The sequence below is a fragment of the Camelus bactrianus genome, chromosome 5 (assembly GCF_048773025.1).
Source record: "Camelus bactrianus isolate YW-2024 breed Bactrian camel chromosome 5, ASM4877302v1, whole genome shotgun sequence".
NCBI classification, from domain to species: Eukaryota; Metazoa; Chordata; class Mammalia; order Artiodactyla; family Camelidae; genus Camelus; species Camelus bactrianus.
Window position 1 is genome coordinate 20,615,389 of NC_133543.1, and position 20,071 is coordinate 20,635,459.

At 33.8% G+C, this 20,071-nt stretch overlaps 1 protein-coding gene across 2 annotated transcripts in view; it reads right to left on the reverse strand.

The window, feature by feature from the left end:
* The window catches only part of DPP10 (dipeptidyl peptidase like 10), a 556,919-nt gene that overhangs the window by 120,212 nt on the left and 416,636 nt on the right, over window positions 1-20,071 (reverse strand). For both annotated transcript variants that reach the window (XM_010973252.3, XM_074363531.1), the window contains exons 6-7: window positions 872-924; window positions 690-771 (exon numbers count right to left, since the gene is read on the reverse strand). In XM_010973252.3, the coding sequence (XP_010971554.2) occupies window positions 690-771; window positions 872-924 (135 nt within the window). The remainder of the gene's footprint in view (window positions 1-689; window positions 772-871; window positions 925-20,071) is intronic.

A 20,071-nucleotide genomic window follows, 5' to 3' on the forward strand; every position in this document is an offset into this window, starting at 1 on the left:
AACAAATACTATGATCTGGAAAACCTAGCTTTTGGTGAGGACATGAAGCAAAGGGAATTCTCATAGTGCTGCTAGTAGGAGTATAAGCACACACACAATTTAGGAATCATCTTGGCAATGCATCGTACTTCTGAGAGTGCTCAGGCTGCACGGATAAGCAAGCGATACCACTTCCAGAGCAGTTTTCCCTTAAAGCCATTATCCGGCTCCCATGACACATGTCCGAGAATAACGTTTTGCTCAAACTGCTTTTGCTCAATCATTCTCTTTTTGAATTTGTGAGAATTTCAACATATATGATGAAAAATCTTAAGAGAACATTGTCAGGTGTAGATTTTTCTCTTAAACGTTTACCCTGAACACAGATTTAAGAATCAATAAAACTGAAAACATTATGTAACAGAAATTTTATAGGATGAGGCCCTGGTATTCTTGGATATCTTCTGGGTTTCATTATTAAATAGCAGCTTAATCATACATTACACTATAAACTTTTTGTAAATTAATGGTTAAAATAATATTAGTACTATTTGATATATTCTTAAATTAGAACACTAGATGAAAGATACTAAGGTAAATGAAAACCACCCAGTGTAATAGGACAATTTTTACAAGGGAGTGGCTTCTGTAAGCATCTTCCATAGGGCCGTGGCTGACAGTACTCGGTGCATATCAATGCCTGTGCTTACCAGCTGCTGCCCTTGGACACCCCAGGCCGCATACTGCAAGATGGAGTCCTCTACTTCTGGAGGATTTAACTCCCAAACTTCCCTTGAAAAAAGGTAAATATTTTTACATGAACAAATTGACACCTACACCAACAATTTCATTGGACAATTGCCCCTGAAAAGCAGAAAACCAAGGAACTTACCTAGTGTGTATGTTGTAAATCACATATGAAGCAGTATACGAATAATGAAAAATCTGAAATAAAAAAAAGAAGAGTTATAGACCTAGTTTGGAATAAAGACTCTGTATTAATGCGTATATATGTTTTTGACAAAATCTAAGAAATCTAAGAATTGGTTTTAGAAAGAATTCAAAGTGTGAAATATTCTAGTTCTGGATTTTATTACCTTCGATGAGCCTTAGTGCAACAGCCTCCCAACTCTTCTTCCTACCATCAGTCCCATCCCCCATTCAATCCACTCTATACTTAGTATAATTGTGACTACACTGCTATCTTGCTTAAAATAGTCAATGATTCTTCATTGCCTATAAAATAAAGTTCAAACCACTTCATTGATATTCAAGGATTTTGGTATATTGGATTCTACATGCTTTTCACTTTTTTCATCCATAACTTCCCTTCACCTAGTCTATACATCAATCATTTAGACAAATTCCTTCTGCATATATTGAATTTTTCTCTTTTTTTATCTAGGATATCCTATGCTAATGCAGGTGAAAAATTTTTCCTTCCTTCTAATACAGCCTCTGCATAGCCTTCAGTTGAAAACTCCTCTCACAGTTTACCCTGGACTCTTAAGACACTTCTCACCCTGCAGTGTAAGGATATCAATATTTTAAGTACCAGTTTCCTTTTCCCACTAGAATGTTGTCAGGTCCAGGTGTGTATTATCTTTGTATCTTCCACATTACCTTACACAGTGTCATGTTTGCATGCAACATGCAATCAATATTTGTTGAGTAATGATTCTGATGGGGGAAAAAACTCTTGCAGCTTGAGGTGTTTGCAGAGATAAAATGGGATTAACGCACCCATCCACATCATATTAATAGTTGAAAATTACAAATTAAGTAGTTGATTTCAAGTACGTGTCTTCAAGAGATTTTAGTACCATCTTATAAAGAAGCTTGTTCCTTTTTAAAGGTCATATTCCCAAGGATCATAGCACCCATGATGGGGTGACATTAAGGACCATAGTGGATAATGCAAAGATATCCCTATATTTATGTTCTTACTAATTAGAGATTTCAAAATAGTGGAAGAGAGAAAATGAGGAAAACTGCAAAAGAGATGTTAGGGAAAGAGATGATAAGTATGTGACATTTCAATGAAATTATTTTTCTCTATGCTATATGGATATAGTGAAGAAAATCTTTCTCTATCTGGCTATATTAAGTTATACCATTATTTGCAGGATTTATAGAACTGATATTGATACTTTCATTTTTCAGCTTGCAACTATAAAAGCTTCTTTTATTCCTGTAGTGGATGTACATTGCACAAATATTATAATATTGTCAATTAAATCTCCCTAGAGGTCAAATTGTTCTCTCTTCTCACTGCTTTAATTAAAAGTGATTGGCCACATATTTGGTAAAATGATACTAGTGTTCTCTCTTTGTGTTGAAATTACAATCCATCCCCCATTTGTTATAGTATTGCATTTTACAGTGAAGCTTTATCCTCCCATTTCCTTTAGAATAACTATTAAATCTGAGATTGGCTTCACTATAGTCATAGAAGTGAAAATAATTTTTACTGGTGTCTGTTTTGGCATTCACATTGTGTTCTATAAAATTCCATATTTGACTAAAATTTTTAAACCTTGATTTTACTACTATAGCTGACAAAGAGGTGAGAAATGTGACCATCTTTGAAAACCCTTTTTTTTTTTTTTTTTTTTTTTTGCCATCTCAGAAAGTTCTACTGCCAAAGCAAATTGCCAAGTGAGCATTTGGTCTTCAAAGCATTCAAATGTGTCAACAGTGTTATGGATAAAAAGAAATTATTCATCCATTCTCTTAATTAGTATACTTGAATTCCAGGCTCACACAAATCTTGAGAGTTCCTGTGCATTACTGTTTTAGTCAAGGCAAGCCAAAATAACCACTGAGACAAAACTAGATGGATATAACCACTGAATTTTGGTCTCTTCCTATCATGTTTGTTACAGAGACTGCTGGCTCTTCTCAGTGTATGAATTCAAAGGACTGAGATGTCCTCCCAATGATGTAATTTAGAGAGGGAGATATATAAATCCACTTTCTGCTTCATAGTTCTTAGCCTGATACAGGGCTTGTTTTTCTCAGCTGGTTTGTCGTGAGGGACGATCACAATAAAGTACTTAACCCTCACAGATACAGAGAACAAGCTAGTAGTTGCCAGAGGGGAAGGAGGGCGGTCAGGGGATGAACAAAATAGGTAAAGGAGGTTAAGAGATACAAACTACCAGTTAAAAAATAAATAAGTCACAGGGATGTCACATACAGTACAGGGAACATAGTCAATAATATTGTATGTACATGAACTACTCAAATATTGAATCACTATGTTGTATATCTGAAACTAATAAAATATTAGAAAAAAAGATGTAACCCTGAGTAACCTGCAAACACACAGCTAACAAGTTGCAGTTTCAGCCACAAATAGTATAGGTGCCCTACAAAGCCAGTAGCTTGCCATTTACAAGTAATTAGAACTTAGCCATTTTCTCCTAGCTTAGAACTCTTTCCACTAAATCCACTGTCTTTGTTGTGTGTGTGTGTGTGTGTGTGTGTGTGTGTGTGTGAACTTCTGGCAGATCTCAATTACTTCTTGCTTTGCAACTTTCCATAATTAAAATTGCATTCTAAGTCCACCATAGAATATAAAGAGTACAAGGTAGGAGAGATCTTGAACAGGGTTAGAGGTAAGACATCTCTTTATGTTTGTTTGCAGAGTGTTGCAGAGATTTTGAAAGGGAGGAATTTTCAATGAGAATCAGATTTAGCTTTGCTGAACATCTGTGTTAAGGTACACTGGGCTAAGTTCAGTCTGTGTTAATCTGCACCTCTCCCTCTCTCAGTATCTCTCTCTCTCTTTTTCTTTCTCCTTCCCTGAATAGCATTTCTATTCTTTTTTTTTTTTTAACATTCCTTATTTCCTTTTATCCTAGGTTTCTCTTCTACATTGGCTAGGTAGATCTTGTTTTATGATGAGAGAATAAAATTGGAGTCACTAAGGTTAGAACACAGTCTCTTTCCTGAAATGATTGACTGCTGCATAATGAGAGCCAAAATGAACATCTGATGAGGTCCTTGGGGACAAAAACATTTCACAGTCAAAAATTACATAGTCATCCCATCTCTGCAAATGCTTGTTACAAAGTGTGAATAATTATGGCAAAGGTAGTGCATGTGGAGCAAAACTGAGATCCACTGTGTAAAAACTTGATCTAAACTTCCTCCTGGAAGCTGGTTGAGATGTCCACTCATTCACTCTCATAGTATCAAAAGGTACTGGGAGGCACAGAAAGCATAAGATCCTACAAGCCAATCTGGTCCCCATCACCTCTGCGTTACTTTAAGAACCCTAAGAAGATGAAGATTACTAAACGTTGATTATCAAGTGTGGTATAATCGACTCTCATTATTCGTTGTAGTTACGTTTCATCAGTCATCATAAAAACTGAATTAGCAAATACTGAATGATTGCTCCTAGGAGAAATACAGGGTTAGGTTCCTGTGAGCCTCTGGTTATATTTTCACCAACCAATCAATGCATAACCTTTTTTCATGTGTTTTCCTTTTTGAAGATACTGTACTTAGTATTTAATATTGTTGATTCATTAACATTGAACTCCTGGTCACAGGATTATAACTCATGCTTGAACAAAAATTACCTAACACATGCGCTATCTCTGTAAAGCACATCACAGCCTTCTTGCACCTAAGGAACACTGGTCAGCACTTCAGCACTATGCTTAGGGGCATTTTAAATAGGAAAATCATCAAAAAAAAGCACGAACATGTGGAAAAATAGCACTAAAAGACCATGAAAAGGACACTGATTTACAGTATGAGAGCTGGAACAGGAAGGCATGGAGCTGCCTTCTTTAATCTCAGCTGGGAAAGTGTGCATCAGGCAGTGCAAACGTTCTGCTGTTCTGCACGTGCCTGTGAATGACAGAAAATGCAGCCAGTGTGGATTTCTGAATACAATAATGAAGATAGGCATGTTTGCAATTCCAGAATCTTTAAATAATGGAGACCAACTGTACATGTAACATGGACATAGCATGCGATATTACTGGAAGAAAGAAAAAACAGGCATATTCAAGGCCTGCCAGAACATAAAACACAAGAAACGTATAGAAGTTATCCAGAACGGTTCATGCTCTGTAAATGAAAAGCAGCTACATCCATTCATTTATCAAATGTCTGTTAAGCAAGCTCTTCAACACAGACACTGGACTAAGTACTGTTTAAAAAAAAAAAAAAAGATGGTGATAAAAGTCTTTTTTAAAACAGAATAAAATACAAGAGTATCAGTTGATAATTTTTATTTATTCCTATATATTGTCTGTCAGCTTATAAACATATGTTGAATACTAATTACATGCAAGTTCATAAGTTAAGTATCTCGCCAAATGCAAAGACTATAATAAACATGATCCCTGCCATCAAAGAGCTTTTAATTCATTTGTGGGGACAAGGTTAGGAAACATTACATTAGTATAAAGAGATCCAGTTGCAGGTCTTGGTTAAATTAGGACTTTTAGATTATGAACCTACAGGCTTTCCAAGAAGCAATTAGTAATCTGTTTCAAGATTACATCATAGAGAAGACAACAGATAACTTAGTCATTGAAGGGACTAATGCGATGGTTGAATCACGCATTTACTATATCCCAACTCTGCTGAGTGCTTTACATATATTATATTATTTTCATTTAAATCAACTTCAGGAAGTAGAAACTATAATTCATAACTCATGGGATAGGCTCTGGAAGCCCTGGAAGTTTAAGAAGGAGACAGCCACAATTTGAGCCTACGTCTGTCTGACTACAACCCATTTTATGACTTAATCTCTCTGAACACTCTCTTTCAGGGAGCTGGGGACAGGAAGCATGACTCCAGCTTTGCAAAAGATTTATTTCTGAAAGACCTTTTAAGGCACCATCCAGAGATTTATAGACAGGAGTAGGCATGAATTAATTGTGATTATCACAGTTAAGAGAGATTTCATTGGAACGATGATCTAATATATCAGATTAAAAATGTAAATCCTCTTCTCCTTTAGCTGTTTTTCACTTTTTTTTTTTTTTGTAGTATCAGTTATTACCTAAGACATCTATGGGGATTCATGTCAAAGAGAGTTACACTTACAAGAAAAAAGAACAGGGTACTTCAGTAATTTACGCTTAAAACAGAGGCTTAAATCTCTGGGTGCCAAACCTTTTCTGCACTGCAGTTAAACTGCCGAACTGAAATAAATAGCATGCATTTTCATGGCCTTGAGAATATTTAAAATAGGATTATGGATTTGCTATCGACTCAGTTAGGAAAACTAAACTATAAGGAAGCAAGTCTCTGAATAAATAGTATTTATGAAAGAATGGCAGTGAGAGAAAAGACAATATAGGCAAAAGTATGTTTGTTTCTCCTGGAAGTAAGTGGTAGGATGGTGCCAAGTTGGTTTTAGGATAATGGAATACCTTTTATGATGAGGGAAGTAGTAGTTCTGTTGTTGGAAAAAATTATCTTTATTATGCTATGAAGAACTAGACTATCATGTAGGGTTCTCTAATGTAGTAAATACAGTTCACAAAAATTACACGATGCAACTATACCAAAATATTTTTAAGACACTGTATAAAAAAGGGCTTTGCAAATCAATTATACTTCAATAAAAAAAGGCTTTTCGAACAACAAGTATTGGTGAAAAGGAAAAATAAATATGGGAGAGAATTAAAGGTATAAGTAATATTTGTTAGTATTTTAGTCTACTTTCATTTGTTTTCTCAATTAATGATCACCATAACCTTTAAAACATTATCCATCTGGGATACACAACTGGTAAAACCATGACTGGAACTAAGATCTTACAGATTTCAAACACGCAAGCATTGTTTTAACATGTTATCGTGCAGAACCATGTAAGATTCTTTCATTGTGTCACCCTTATGGTAAATGGCAGACACAGTAAAATACTCAAGATGGCGAGACTAAATATAAATGATGCTTAAAAAGATAAAGTCTAGATGTTGCTTAAATTCCGCTCTGATTTTGCAGAATCTATATAAAATAAGTAACAGTAAACTTGCTAATTAAAAAAAAATAGCCACAAATCGAATACAGTCATTCTGTTAGCCCACAGGCATCATGGTGCCAACACCACACAAGATATATAGTAAGCAATATGTTGACTTTTTCTTGCTTTATTTGAGTCTAGTAGGCTTCCCATTTGGAAAAGATAAGATATTGTTTTATTTTAGTATTCACAGTGTATTCACTCTGAATTGAAATATGATATTGTCAGCACACTATGAAAGCAGACAACCTAATAAGAAATTGTATAAGGTAAACATGTTTTCATTTAATATATTTATTTTATTTAAGAAAATGGATGGCTAATGACTAAAGTCTTATAAGCAGACAATACACCGAAGATACTTAGGCATCATTTTTCAGTTTCATGTAGGAATATTGTGTCCAGGATATACCCCAACTGACCTGAATAGAAGCATGAGAAGAATACACTTTATTATACATCAAGAGATCTTTGAGTGAGAAGAATAAATCATTTTCTGATATAGTCCCTGTTAAATAAATTAACTAATCATCATAGAAAAACCTCCTTTGACTTGCTCTTAGAATTTAGTTCATGAGATGTTTTCTATAATGCAAAATTTCATTTCAAAGAAGCTCCCTAGCATCAGCTTTTAAATTATTCATATTTAACGTGTAACTTTAACGGTAATAGACTGCTGAATAAAGTACCAACCTCACTGACAGTGCCATTCTTTGCAATAAATTATTTTCATGTACCAGACTTTTCTGCATTAATTAATGCAAATAAGCTACTTTCACACCAATTGGCATTAAACTATTTCCTATGTACCAATACTAAAAATATCTGGTTTGATAACCTGAATAGCACTTAAAGGTCAATTGCTGACAGTGGCACAAGTAGGTTTTCAATTTATACTATAAAAAAATTGAAACATCATCTAACTACCTGTACATTATATTTCTCTCTAGCATGCTAATGCATAAATAAATACATTGCAATAGGACAGCGTGAAAGACAAAATCTCAAACTTATTTCTATTTAGAATTTGAAAGGCAAGGATGAACATTACTGATTCAACAGCACTTGAAGGTATTTGCTGACTGAATCAAGAATGTAACTTAGGAAGTTATTCATTTCATTCTCCAGCAACTTTGGTGAAAATGTTCTTTCTTCATTTCAAGTCCTAGCTTGTGTTTTCTTGAGCAGATTACTTAACAATTTTACTTTACTCATCAGAAAAATGGAGAAAGTAAAATATATCCAACTGTTCCCTTATAAATATAAGACAAATTATAAAACAACAAATTACTTCGTTATACTAGGAGGCTAAAACAAAACTCAAATCAAAATCAGAAAAAAACTCTACTTAAATTGAAATTATACAATTTTTAAAATAAAAGTCTTACTATCAAGCAAGAGAAAAAACATAAAATTAGTTGTATGTAGTTCGTATTAGTCACTTTTTACACTATATCCCCATAAATAAGACTCTTTGTGTTGAATACTTCTTAAAATTTTAGAAAAACATAGTGAATATAATTTTCCAGAATATATGATAGTGTTTACATATTAATAGCTATTTAGGTTGATATTATTTTTCACATATATAAAATACTGAAATTATTTTCATTGCATGTTTATGCATATCCTTAGGATACATTCCCAGCAGTAAAATTTGTAGGTCAGAAGATATGCACATTTTACATTTTGCTTCATATTATTAAGTCATTTTCTAGAAAGATTAGAACCAATTTATAGTGCTATGTGCTATACAAGTATCTTAATTTTTTTAATGCCACAGTAAAATAATGTTACCCATTGTGCTGGTTTAGATTGTCTGAATGGCAAAAGCAAAAACAAACATCATTATCTAGACTTGCAGTTTGATTATGATTAAACTTGAATATCTTGTCACAGCTCTTTTTAATTGAAGTATAGTCAATTTACATGTTGTGTTAGTCTCTGGTGTACAACATAGTGATTCAGTTATGTATATATAGATATATTCCTTTTCATATTCTTTTTCACTATAGGCCATTACAAGGTATTGAATGTAGTTCCCTGTGCTATTCAGTAGGACCTTGCTGTTTATCTATTCTATATATAGTACTTGGTATATATATTATCTATAAATTATATTTATCTATAAATCCTGAACACCCGATTTAGCCCTCCCTATCCCCTTTCCTCCTTGGTAACCATAAGCTTGTTATTTATGTCTGTGAGTACATCTCTGTTTTGTAAATAAGTTCAGTTGTGTCTTTTTATTTATTTATTTTTTTAAGATTACACACGTAAGTGATATCAAATGGTATTTTTCTTTCTCTTTCTGGCTTACTTCACTTAGTATGATGATCTCCAGGTCCATCCATGTTGCTGCAAATGGCTGAGTAGTATTTCATTGTGTATATATATATACCACAACTTTATCCATTCATCTGTCAATGGACATTTAGTTCGCTTCCATGTCTTGGCTATTGCAAATAGTGTTGCTATGAACATTGGGGTGCATGTATCTTTTTGAATTAGAGTTTCCTCCATATATATGCCTAGGAGTGGGATTGCTGAACCATGGGGCGAGTCTATTTTCAGTTTTTTCAGGAATCACTATACTGTTTAAGTCCACGAACAATAAATGCCAGAGAGGGTGTGGAGAAAAGAGAACCCTCCTACACTGTTACTGGGAATGTCGTCTGGTGCAGCCATCATGAAAAACAGTATGGAGATGCCTGAAAAATGAAAATTGACTTACCCTATTGTCATAAGTTCTTAACATTCTGCATTTCTTCATTTGTGATTTATCTATCAATGTTTTTTCTATGGGATTATTCATCTTCGTTGATCTCTAAAAGCTCTTTTTATGTTACAAATTGCAACTTTATTTTTGTGAATGCAGTAAATATTTTATCCAATTAATGTTTGCCTTTTCTCTTTGTCTCTGTATGTGTTTTCTAGAGAGAAATTCTAAATCTTTTTGTGATTATTTTTAAAAGTTACTTATTATCTCAGACCCTAATAGTATGTCAAGAGAAGCTTCACTAATTCCACATAATAAACTTTAAACAATTATTGTTTCTGGTACTTCCAAAATCCAGGATCTCTTCAATTCACCTAAAATTATTTCTTATTTAAGCTGTGAAGTATAAATTCAGTTTTGTTTTTTTTTTCCTCTCCAAATAACAAGGCAGTTCTCCAATATACTTGGCTTCTAATTTATGTATTTTGTTAACATTACACCTAAATCCCTTATGTAACTGACCTTTTTTTTTCTAACTAGAATCACTACAACTTAAAATACATTTGAAACATCTGAGAAGATTAGTTCATTTCACCTTTTTTGTGACATATATATACTTTAAATCTTGCCCATTTAAATGCAGGTCTTAATCTCCTGATTAAATTCTATTTAAACTCCTGATTAAATTTTAGTTAAACCAAGAAAAGGACTAATTATTCTCCAATAAAAATTTTATTGCTCATTACCTTTAAAAAACTCTTGAGTTTATTTCTTGAAAGATACTTTTATTGGTTGTGAAAATAATTTACTTGCTCATGTTTGTATTTAATGCTTTCTATCATCTTACTAATCTAAATATGCAGTGTGGTGTGATAGTGAAGACTGTGGGTTTAGTATTAAAGTGTCTGTGTGTATTGTTTCTCTTGTTCAACATTTACTAAGCAAACAAGGCAAGAATTTCCATTCTCACCATTCTTACTGAACATCACACTAGAATTCATATTCAGTACAAGAAAATAAAATAAAATACATACTTATTGCAAAGTAAAAATGTTTCTATCCTCAACTGACATAATTATGTACATAAAAAACCCAAGAAATTTTACAATATTTTCCAGCATTGATAAATGAGTTTAGTAATGTCTAAGAATAAAATGTCAATACAGAAAAATGAGTCCAAAAGTTATACACTAGCAATGAACAATTGGGAGTTGAATTTCAAAAAGCATTGCCATTTACAATAGTGTCAAAAATGGTGAAATACTTAAATATAAAGATTAAAAAATATGTGCAGGATCTATACACTCAAAACTACAATTTACTGATGAGAAAAGAGAAGATCTAAGTATATTGCCATATATGGTATTCATACATTGGAACACGGCATACAAGATGTCAGTTCTCCCAAAACCATCTTTGGATCTAACACAATTCCACTTAAAATTCCAGCAAAAAATATACTGACAGACTGGGTCTAAAATGTGTATGGAAGGGCAAATAAAACAGGACTAAAGAGAAAATTCAAAACAATTTTTAAAAAGAACAAAGTTGGAGGACTCACACAATTATTTTCTTATAAAGCTACCATAACCAAAACAGTATGTTAAATAAATGATAGACATGTAGATCACAGAATAAGATAAAGTCCAGAAATAGACATAGATATAAATATACATACATATTCAATACTTTTTTTTAAAGCAAAGTCTCCATGGCAATTTAATGGAGAAAGAAAAATCAGACTTTTCAACAAATGATGCTGAAATAATTGGATGCCCATAAACAAAACAATAAACTTTATCCATACTTTGCAACATGTATTAGAATTAAACAAAAATGAATCACAGACCTTCAATATATAACCTAGAAGTTCTTGAAAGAAGTAACACTAAGAAATATCTTTGTGAGTTTTGGTTAGGCAAAATTTCCTACAGAGAGAGCCATGCATAAGTGAAAAAAGCTAAACTGGATTTCATAAAAATTAAGAATGTCTGATTTTCAAGAAAAATCACTTATTTCAAAATGAAATCGTTAACCCAAGACTAGAAGAAAATATCTGCAAATCACTTATGATAAAGGACCTGTATCCAAAAGAAATAAAGAACTCATATAATTAAACATAACAATCCCCTCCCCTACCAATATTGAGGAAAAGTTTCAACAAGCGTATACCCAAAGAAGCAATTAAGGACAGAGAAAAATTTTCAAAATGATTAGTCATTAGGAAAATTCAAATACCACTTACAAACTTAGTAGAATGGCAATAATGGTATTTATGATACAAAGTGGTGATTACATGGAGTAACTGAAAAGTTTCATACATTTCTGGTGGGACTGTCAAATGGTATTTCAGAAAATAGTTTCACAGTCTCTTATAAAGTTAGATGTATGTTTAATATATGATTCAGCAACTCCTACTCTTAAGTACTTACCAAAGTGAAATTTAAATCCATGTTCACACAGAACCGTGTCTCAGTGTTTATACTCCTTGTTCTGATAATCATCAACAACTTGACACTACATAAATGTCCCTCAACTGTGACATGAATAAATGGTGGTGTATCAATATAATCAACTACTATTCTGCAGCAAAAAGGAACAAACTCCTAACACCCACAACATGCACGAGCCTCAAATGTATTATGAAAATTCAAAGATATCAGATTTAAAGGGCTACATACTGTATGAATCCATTTACAGGACTTTCTAAAAATGTAAAACTATGGAGACAAAAACTAATCAACAGTTGCCATGGGCTGGAATTAAAGGACTGAATACAGAGTGATGTGGAGTGAGTTTTTTGGCTGGGACACTATTTTATATTTTGATGATGGTAGTAGTTCCATGACTATATGCATTGTTAAAACTTGCAGCCCTAAACAGTAAAAAGATTGAATTTTCTTATATTTAAATATATACAGAGAGAGAGAGAGTTATTTGTTGTTAGAGATAAAGCCAGATATATAAGAGAAAAAAAGAACATAGGGTATTTAAAAAAAAACTCTCAATCCATTAAGACACTACCAAGTATAATTTTTTGTAATTAAATTTGTCTTATTCCTTCTATGTTGCAAGATACGATTTTGTAAATGAAGGAAGATGGGCTTTTTATTTTATCATAATTCAATAAATCCAAGATGTGGATGTTTTTCACATTTTAACATCTCTGAAATTAAGATGACTCTGAAACAAGTGGAACATCATAATTGAATAGCTTACTGGAACACAAGATAATGGCACATCTTTCAACTGATGATCTCTCAGATTCGATGAAATCCAGTAATTGTTCTCTGTTAGCAAACAAGTTTCGGTCAAGGGAAGTGTATCTTTGTCAAAGGGTTATGGGTTAAAACGCTGTGACTGCTGCACTCTGCTGACCTTCATCCCACAAGACACTACCAATTACCCTCATGGCAACTGCTAAATGGGAAAGCACAATCAATATGGCATTGAGACGCTTAGTAAGTCATTGAAGTATTTAAAGCAAGATTCCAGGGAACTGTAAGTTAAAAATGAAAATTAATTTCCAAGTAAGTGCTTAGGCCAGCGTGGTCAACAGAGCTTTCTGAAATGATGGACATGTTCAGTCTGCACTGGCCACAAGCCACGCGTGACTACAGAGTGCTCGAAATGTGGCTCATGCAACTGAGGAACTAATCATGTCACTTTATGTAGCATTAACTTAAATGTAAGTAGCCACATGGAACTAGTAGGCTTGCAGTGCACAGAGCAGGCTTAGCCACTGGGTTGGAGCATCTTTCGGATTAGGATAGAAGGACGAAGAGGTTGGTGGCCCCATTTACAGGTCTGAAAGTATCAGTGCTGCTTTGGTCTCCATGGCCCTACATCATCAACCTAGTTGGGATAAGAGAGAGACAGCTGGGATTAAGAAAGTGATAAACTGGGATTAAGAAAATGATAGCACAGGAGGCACTAGGCCAGCAGCAAGAATACCAGCTCTTCCTTCTTTCTCACATCCTATTTACAAACTTTCAGGTTTTTCATAAAATTAACCAGCGAAATCTCTACCTGCCTCAATTTTATTTTTATTTTTGTTCTCAATGTGCTGGTGGGAATAAACTTGTGAGATACAGATCAAGCTCTATCATTAGTTACATTTTATAAATATACAACAATTAACATTGAGAATGAGGTTCAGGACTGTGACCCAGATCTGAGCTAAGATTAAGCACAGGCTATAATCTTTCCCACTGATAAACCCAAAATTTGTAAAAAGTAACAACAATATTTTATATCACTTTTGATTATTCTACTTCACAATATTCCAGTATATTTTTGTACTTTTATATATTATATACTTTGCTATGGAAAGTTTTGCCAATTAAAAAGGTTTTCCAGTATAAAAACTAGTAAATTCAGATTATTTCCAAAGTGTCTTCACGTGTTTAAACTGTAAGATAGTAATTTTAATTCCAGTACTTAATGATTTACCAGTCTTACATACACACCATCACTGGCATAATGTGTGCATGTATATAATTGCATACGCATATGTGTTATATATGTATATATATCATGGATATTTCATGACTGTGCACCTTGTTCTCAACACAAAACAACCCAGCTGAAGAGACAAGTGGAGGCTGAAAGCCAGTCTGTATCTTAGTTGTCCTCTTGGTTGGAGCTGTGTCCTACCAGAGGAAAAGCATCGTTTTCAGCACACAACTTGCCCAGTCCTAGCCAAACAGTGTACTCATGAATGCAAGTGCTCAGAAGGCACAACTTTTCACAACTTGTTTATGTGGAGAGAGAGTACAATTTTTAATACAAAGATGCAGAGGCCCTGACATGTTTCTGGACATGTTCCATGTATCACACCGTGTTCACAAATCTTTAGGTTTCCATTGTCCGAATAAAGGCTTAAGGAAGGCTCTCCCAGAATTCTTGATTACAAGTAACAGAATTTCATTTTAGCTAACTAAAACTAAAAGGCATGTAGTAAAAAGGCATAATGGTTCTCAAAGAATAGTTGGGAAGATTTGAAAAAAATCACGGTGGGGGCTAAGTTTCTAGGAATATCAGGTGAAACTACACAATGAAACTGACTACTGGGAAAAAAACAAAAAAACAAGAAACACAAAACACTGTTGCTACATGGATCCTGTAGAAAAGTTCCACCTCTTCACCCTGAAAAAGCCATTTTAGTGCTAGGAAGGTGACTTGTAACAACTAACGTCAATGAAAGCCAAACACTTCTATGACCACCAACCTTGCAAAACTTAGAGACACCAAAGAGAGCCACCTCTCTCATATTGATCACTTCCAAACTGAAGTTCAGTTGGTTGGTGGTCTAGGTTACATGCCTACATCCTGACTGTAGGAGATTTCCATGTTGAGAACAGAGAACTACGGTAACTAAAGAAAGGCTAATCAAAAGATGTTGGAAAACCAATTGAATTATTTACCCAGTATAAAGCCAATTAGGAATATAGCATTTAATGTAAAAAATAAAATAAAATTTGAGTCTACAGCAAATGAATCATCAACTGATTGCACACATTTCTCATTATGATTGTTCCGGACCTTCGTATGTTGACACAGAAAACTTTTTTTAAAACGGTCTTAGAACACATGTTGGTCCAATAATTAGTCAAGAAATTGGTCTATAAATGTGGTACAATAATAATATTATTATTTATAGGATACATTTTATTAATTCCAAATAGATATAAACACTGTCATAATTAAAACAAAGCAAAATAGAACAGAAAAAAATACACCTCCATGTAGTGTAACTATGGAAATAAAATCAGAAAAACAATACACAACCTGATGGAGAAGATGAAGAAAAAGAAAGGAAAGCGTAAGAACAAGAATTATAAGTGTCCTGGGACAAGAAAGTAATTTCAGCTAGGCTACTAGACTTTAAACAGAGTGAAGAGTTGTCTTCCAAGGTAATGAGGTTATATAAACAAGCAGTCTGAATTACTAGGCTTCGAATACTCTGTTTTTACTAAAGACATTCCCATTTTCCAGAGGCATTTGTTTAATAAAATTTTGGATCCAGAAAGGACTTTCTAATTTATTTAGCCTAAGTCTCTCATTTTACACCCAAGTACCTGATTTATCATTTTTTTTTATAATAACTATAGAAATGGTCACATAAATGTGAAAAACAAGGCAAGCACCTCAAAAACAATTCACCATGACTGTGCTAAATACTGGAGCTCAGAAAGAGAAAAAAAATTCAATTACCATAGTTGGTTTTTATGATCAAGAACTCTATACAGTAGCAATAAACATGAGAAACAGACATCTGGAATAGATAATGATGAGAGAAACACAGAATTAAATGATATACTGAAAGGTGCCGATTCAGAGAAAAGCGAGATTAATAGCGGCTATAGGAAGCAGAAAGGGCCTCATGGAACCCTTGCTCCAGGAGGACCCTCCGAACAGACCTCTAAAATACACTCCTCAAATAATTTTCTCTTTCTGGAATAGAGTGATTGGTGTGATTCTTTCCTTGCAGATTTCATCATGAAATCTCACTTTTGTTTTGCTTTGTTTCATTTTTCTCACTTGCTGTTCTTCTCTCTGGTGGTACTCTCAAAGATTCCAACAAGTACTGCCCTAGTTTTGATTTCTTTCCAAAATTATTTTTTGACCCTTAGAGCATATTAATAAGATTTTTTCTCAAATATAGAATATCTCCAATATTTCTAAAAAGTAGTTATGATCTGTAAAATGCTTATTATTCCAAATTCCATATTCATCTGGGAACTGTTATTAAAACCCTGCCTATATGATTAGAGTTGGTTCTCACAAAACTCCCAAGAGATGAGCATGATCATTCCCATTTTACATATCAGGTTATAGAATTTACTTACATCTAGAAATGTAGTAAGTAGAAGTGTAAGTGTTTTGAGTCTAAAGCCCATGTGCTTTCTTCTAAGACCAATACAACCTAAATTTCAATTCAGCTTAGTCATTGGAGCCACCCAACAAAATGATGCCAAGATTGGCACATTGTCATATTTACCAGGTATTCTCTTAACAGTTTCCTGACTTCTTGAAATTTCTCCAGTTTCAAAGGGGCATTCACGTAGGGAAGAAAAACAAAAAAGGAAAGAAAAACAAAAAAGGAAAAAAAAAAAAAACAACAAAAAACTTCTGTCTGATTGCAGTGGCTAAGACTTCCAATATTATGTTTTTTTAAAAAAAAAAAAAAGAATTTCTGAATGAAAAAGTCTTTCTTGAATTCCCCTTTACATAACACGTGTTCTTTAGACACAGCATGTTCTTACCACTGAAGGTTGAGTGTATAAGCTGGACCCCACACCCAGAAAGGCCCTGTGCTTGGCTTTCAACATCCCGACAATTTAACAATTAGATCCTCGAACGTGTGTTTTATAACAGAAGTCCTCTGGGCCAGCGGAGCATGTGTGTGAGCAAAGGAGAAATGCACGACAGACGTGTCCTCTACTGTTCGCCATCCCGTCCCTACATGGTGTTTATGGTAAATCCATGCCATGCGGGAGGTCAGCGGTACTCAAACTGAGTGTAAGTGTGTCATCTCTACAACTGAGTAGGAAAGGATGCTAACAGTACCAAAAGGCGATGCTCTCTGTTTGAAACAGAACTTATTTGAATAAGAAAAGAAACGCGAGTGACCAAGGAACCATATCGTATTATTTTTACTTGTGTTACTTCCCTAAGTTAGTCAGCTGCTTAAGCTGAAAATGATGTCATTGAAGGAAGCCGAAGGGAAAACCCGTAATTCCTTTTCCTTTGATGTTGTCTTACACATCATTAAGTCAAAGGTAGAGACTGTTAGCAGAATATATGCATATCAAAAAGTGAACAAAAAGTGAAATAAAAACAGTTGAATTCATTCTGTTCAGCATTTCCTCTGCCAAGTAAGAAAGACTTTTGCATACACAAGCTAAGAAGTATGAATCGTGTAACTTCAGTTCTACATACGAGATAAAAACTACTGTTTTCATTTACAAGTGGCATTGCACAATACAAGTACACATGCTAAAATTCATGCTAATAATTAAAATTTTAATTTATTTAGAATGACATTAAGTTGCAAACAATAGTAATAAAACCTCAACACCATGACAAGCTGAGAGAGAGAGAGACCATGGAGAAGAGGAAAAAAGTTTTATTTTAGTATCTTAATGGCGCTTTCTTCCTGCCTCTTGAACAAGGGATCTCGCATTTTCATTCTGCCCTGGGACCCACAATTTATGTCGCTCATCTGACGACCGCCCTGAGAATTAGATTTTGTTGGCATTATTTACTCTGGTGTGTTTCTCTCCTTGTATTTTCTTCAGGCATTCATTTAATTAAGTTCCGTTTCAAACCATGTGAACAGAAAATCAGCTTTGGTGTCAAAATATTCACAACAATAAAGAAACCTGATGTTCAGGAGAGATCACTGTATCTACTGAAATGTTTTTTTATCCATCCAATTATTTTGGTCAAGAGGTGATGCCTTGAAAAGCAAGAGTCACTACCTCTAAATTCTCAGATGTACAGAATCAGACTGGTGAAGAGGTAAAAACGTAAGGTTTAGAATTCAAAGGCCTAGAACGAATGATAGTTTTTTTCCACTCACCAATCATTTAACCTTTAGCAATATGCTTGAATGTGCTGAGCCTCAGTTTCCCATTGTGCAAAGGGAAGGACTCCAACTAGATAATCCTTCAGTAGTTGCCAGTTAGAAATTGGCAATTATATATAGAAGATGCCCAGCACATTTTTCTTATATAATTATATAGCAGGGTTTCAATAAATGAAAGCTATTATAAAACTCCATAACAACCTATTTCTTGAATTAACCTTCATGCTATGGATTTATATCCTTGGATGACATAATGACTAATCCATTCAGGGACTGTTTGTGAGTACAAAGTGGCAAAACTAGAAATGATGACATACAAAAACATAAATAAATTCTTGAAATGACTCATTGCTTTTAGCACTTAGGATATGGTTAATTAATAAAAAGTCAAAACAGAAAGAAACTTGCCCGGGGCTGGCTGGTACAACTGACAAATGAAAGAACACTGATGAATTTTCCCTTGCAACAATTACTGACTGAATTTCTTTTGTCAAACAGAGACTGAATCTCCTTGGACATTTCTCTGTGTAAGATAGAAACATCTATTCTATTGTAATTATTATATTCTTATTAAGGCCATCACCTTACATGTATGTGCATGCTATGGAAATTCTGTCTCAGCATCAAATTCATGGTTATTTTAGAAAAAAGTTGGCTAAATCAAACCATCAGCTTGTGGTTAAATCAACACAATTGATGCAAATTTTATTTCTTCTCATATCTGAATGCAGCCTTAAGACCTCAAATGAATTACAGCTAAATATATATATACATACACACATATATATATATGCAAAAGTGGACTGTATTTGCAGTTTGAAGCTAACTGGAAATAGATTTAATTCTAAATTATGTTTTGTAAATCACTTTTAGTGTAGAAAAAAAAGAAAATGTACTTCATGGAAGATGGAAGGTGGAGTTGGTGAGGAAAACAGAGTTCTGGTTCCATGTTGCTAGAGGCTCACTGTACAACCTGGGACAATTCCCCCTCTCTGGTTCTTACATTTATATAATTATTTATAAAATGGGAGGTTGGACAACTTTCTTTCATGCTTAATAGTCTCATAAATTTTCATTTACTTCATGATTCCACATAAGGGAAATTTTATATATATAAACAATATATATATATTGTTTTTTTTTTTTTGCAGAGCTTTTAGGCAATCCCATGTTACAAATAAAGGAGTATTCAAAGACAAAGACCGCTAATTTTTTAATTAATGGAGAATTTCCTTCTTCAGTTATCTTTAGATTCAGTTCCTATAGATCTAATAGACTTGTTCCACCCAAGTTAACTGACAAGGTCATAACTTTGCAAACATCACACTTACTTGATTCAATCAGCATCAGTTAGGCCTTGATGATTGATAACAGCCAGTGCCTACCATGAGTCATAATTTATAGATGGTATTAACACTTTGAGGATTGAAATATAGCAAGTCATAACTAATATTTGCTGACAAACTAAAATAAATATAAAAAGAGAGAGAGGGGTGTTAAGGCATCTAATTCATTCCTAAGAAAAAGGTTGTCAAGTAGAACTAAATATGTTAGGGAAAGAAATTTGGGTAGAGAAAGGAAAAACAAATGGGTCAAACCAAGAGAATTATACAGTATTAACAAAAAGATACTGATGGGATGGTGGAAAGAAACCTCTGTAGAGTGCCTATCAATTATATTTATTTTAAGCAGTTTCAGTTGCCTTTTTCAGATCCCTGTTGCACTTACTAAGCTTGGAGGATAGAGATATGTTGCCAGCATTTAAATATATACTGCT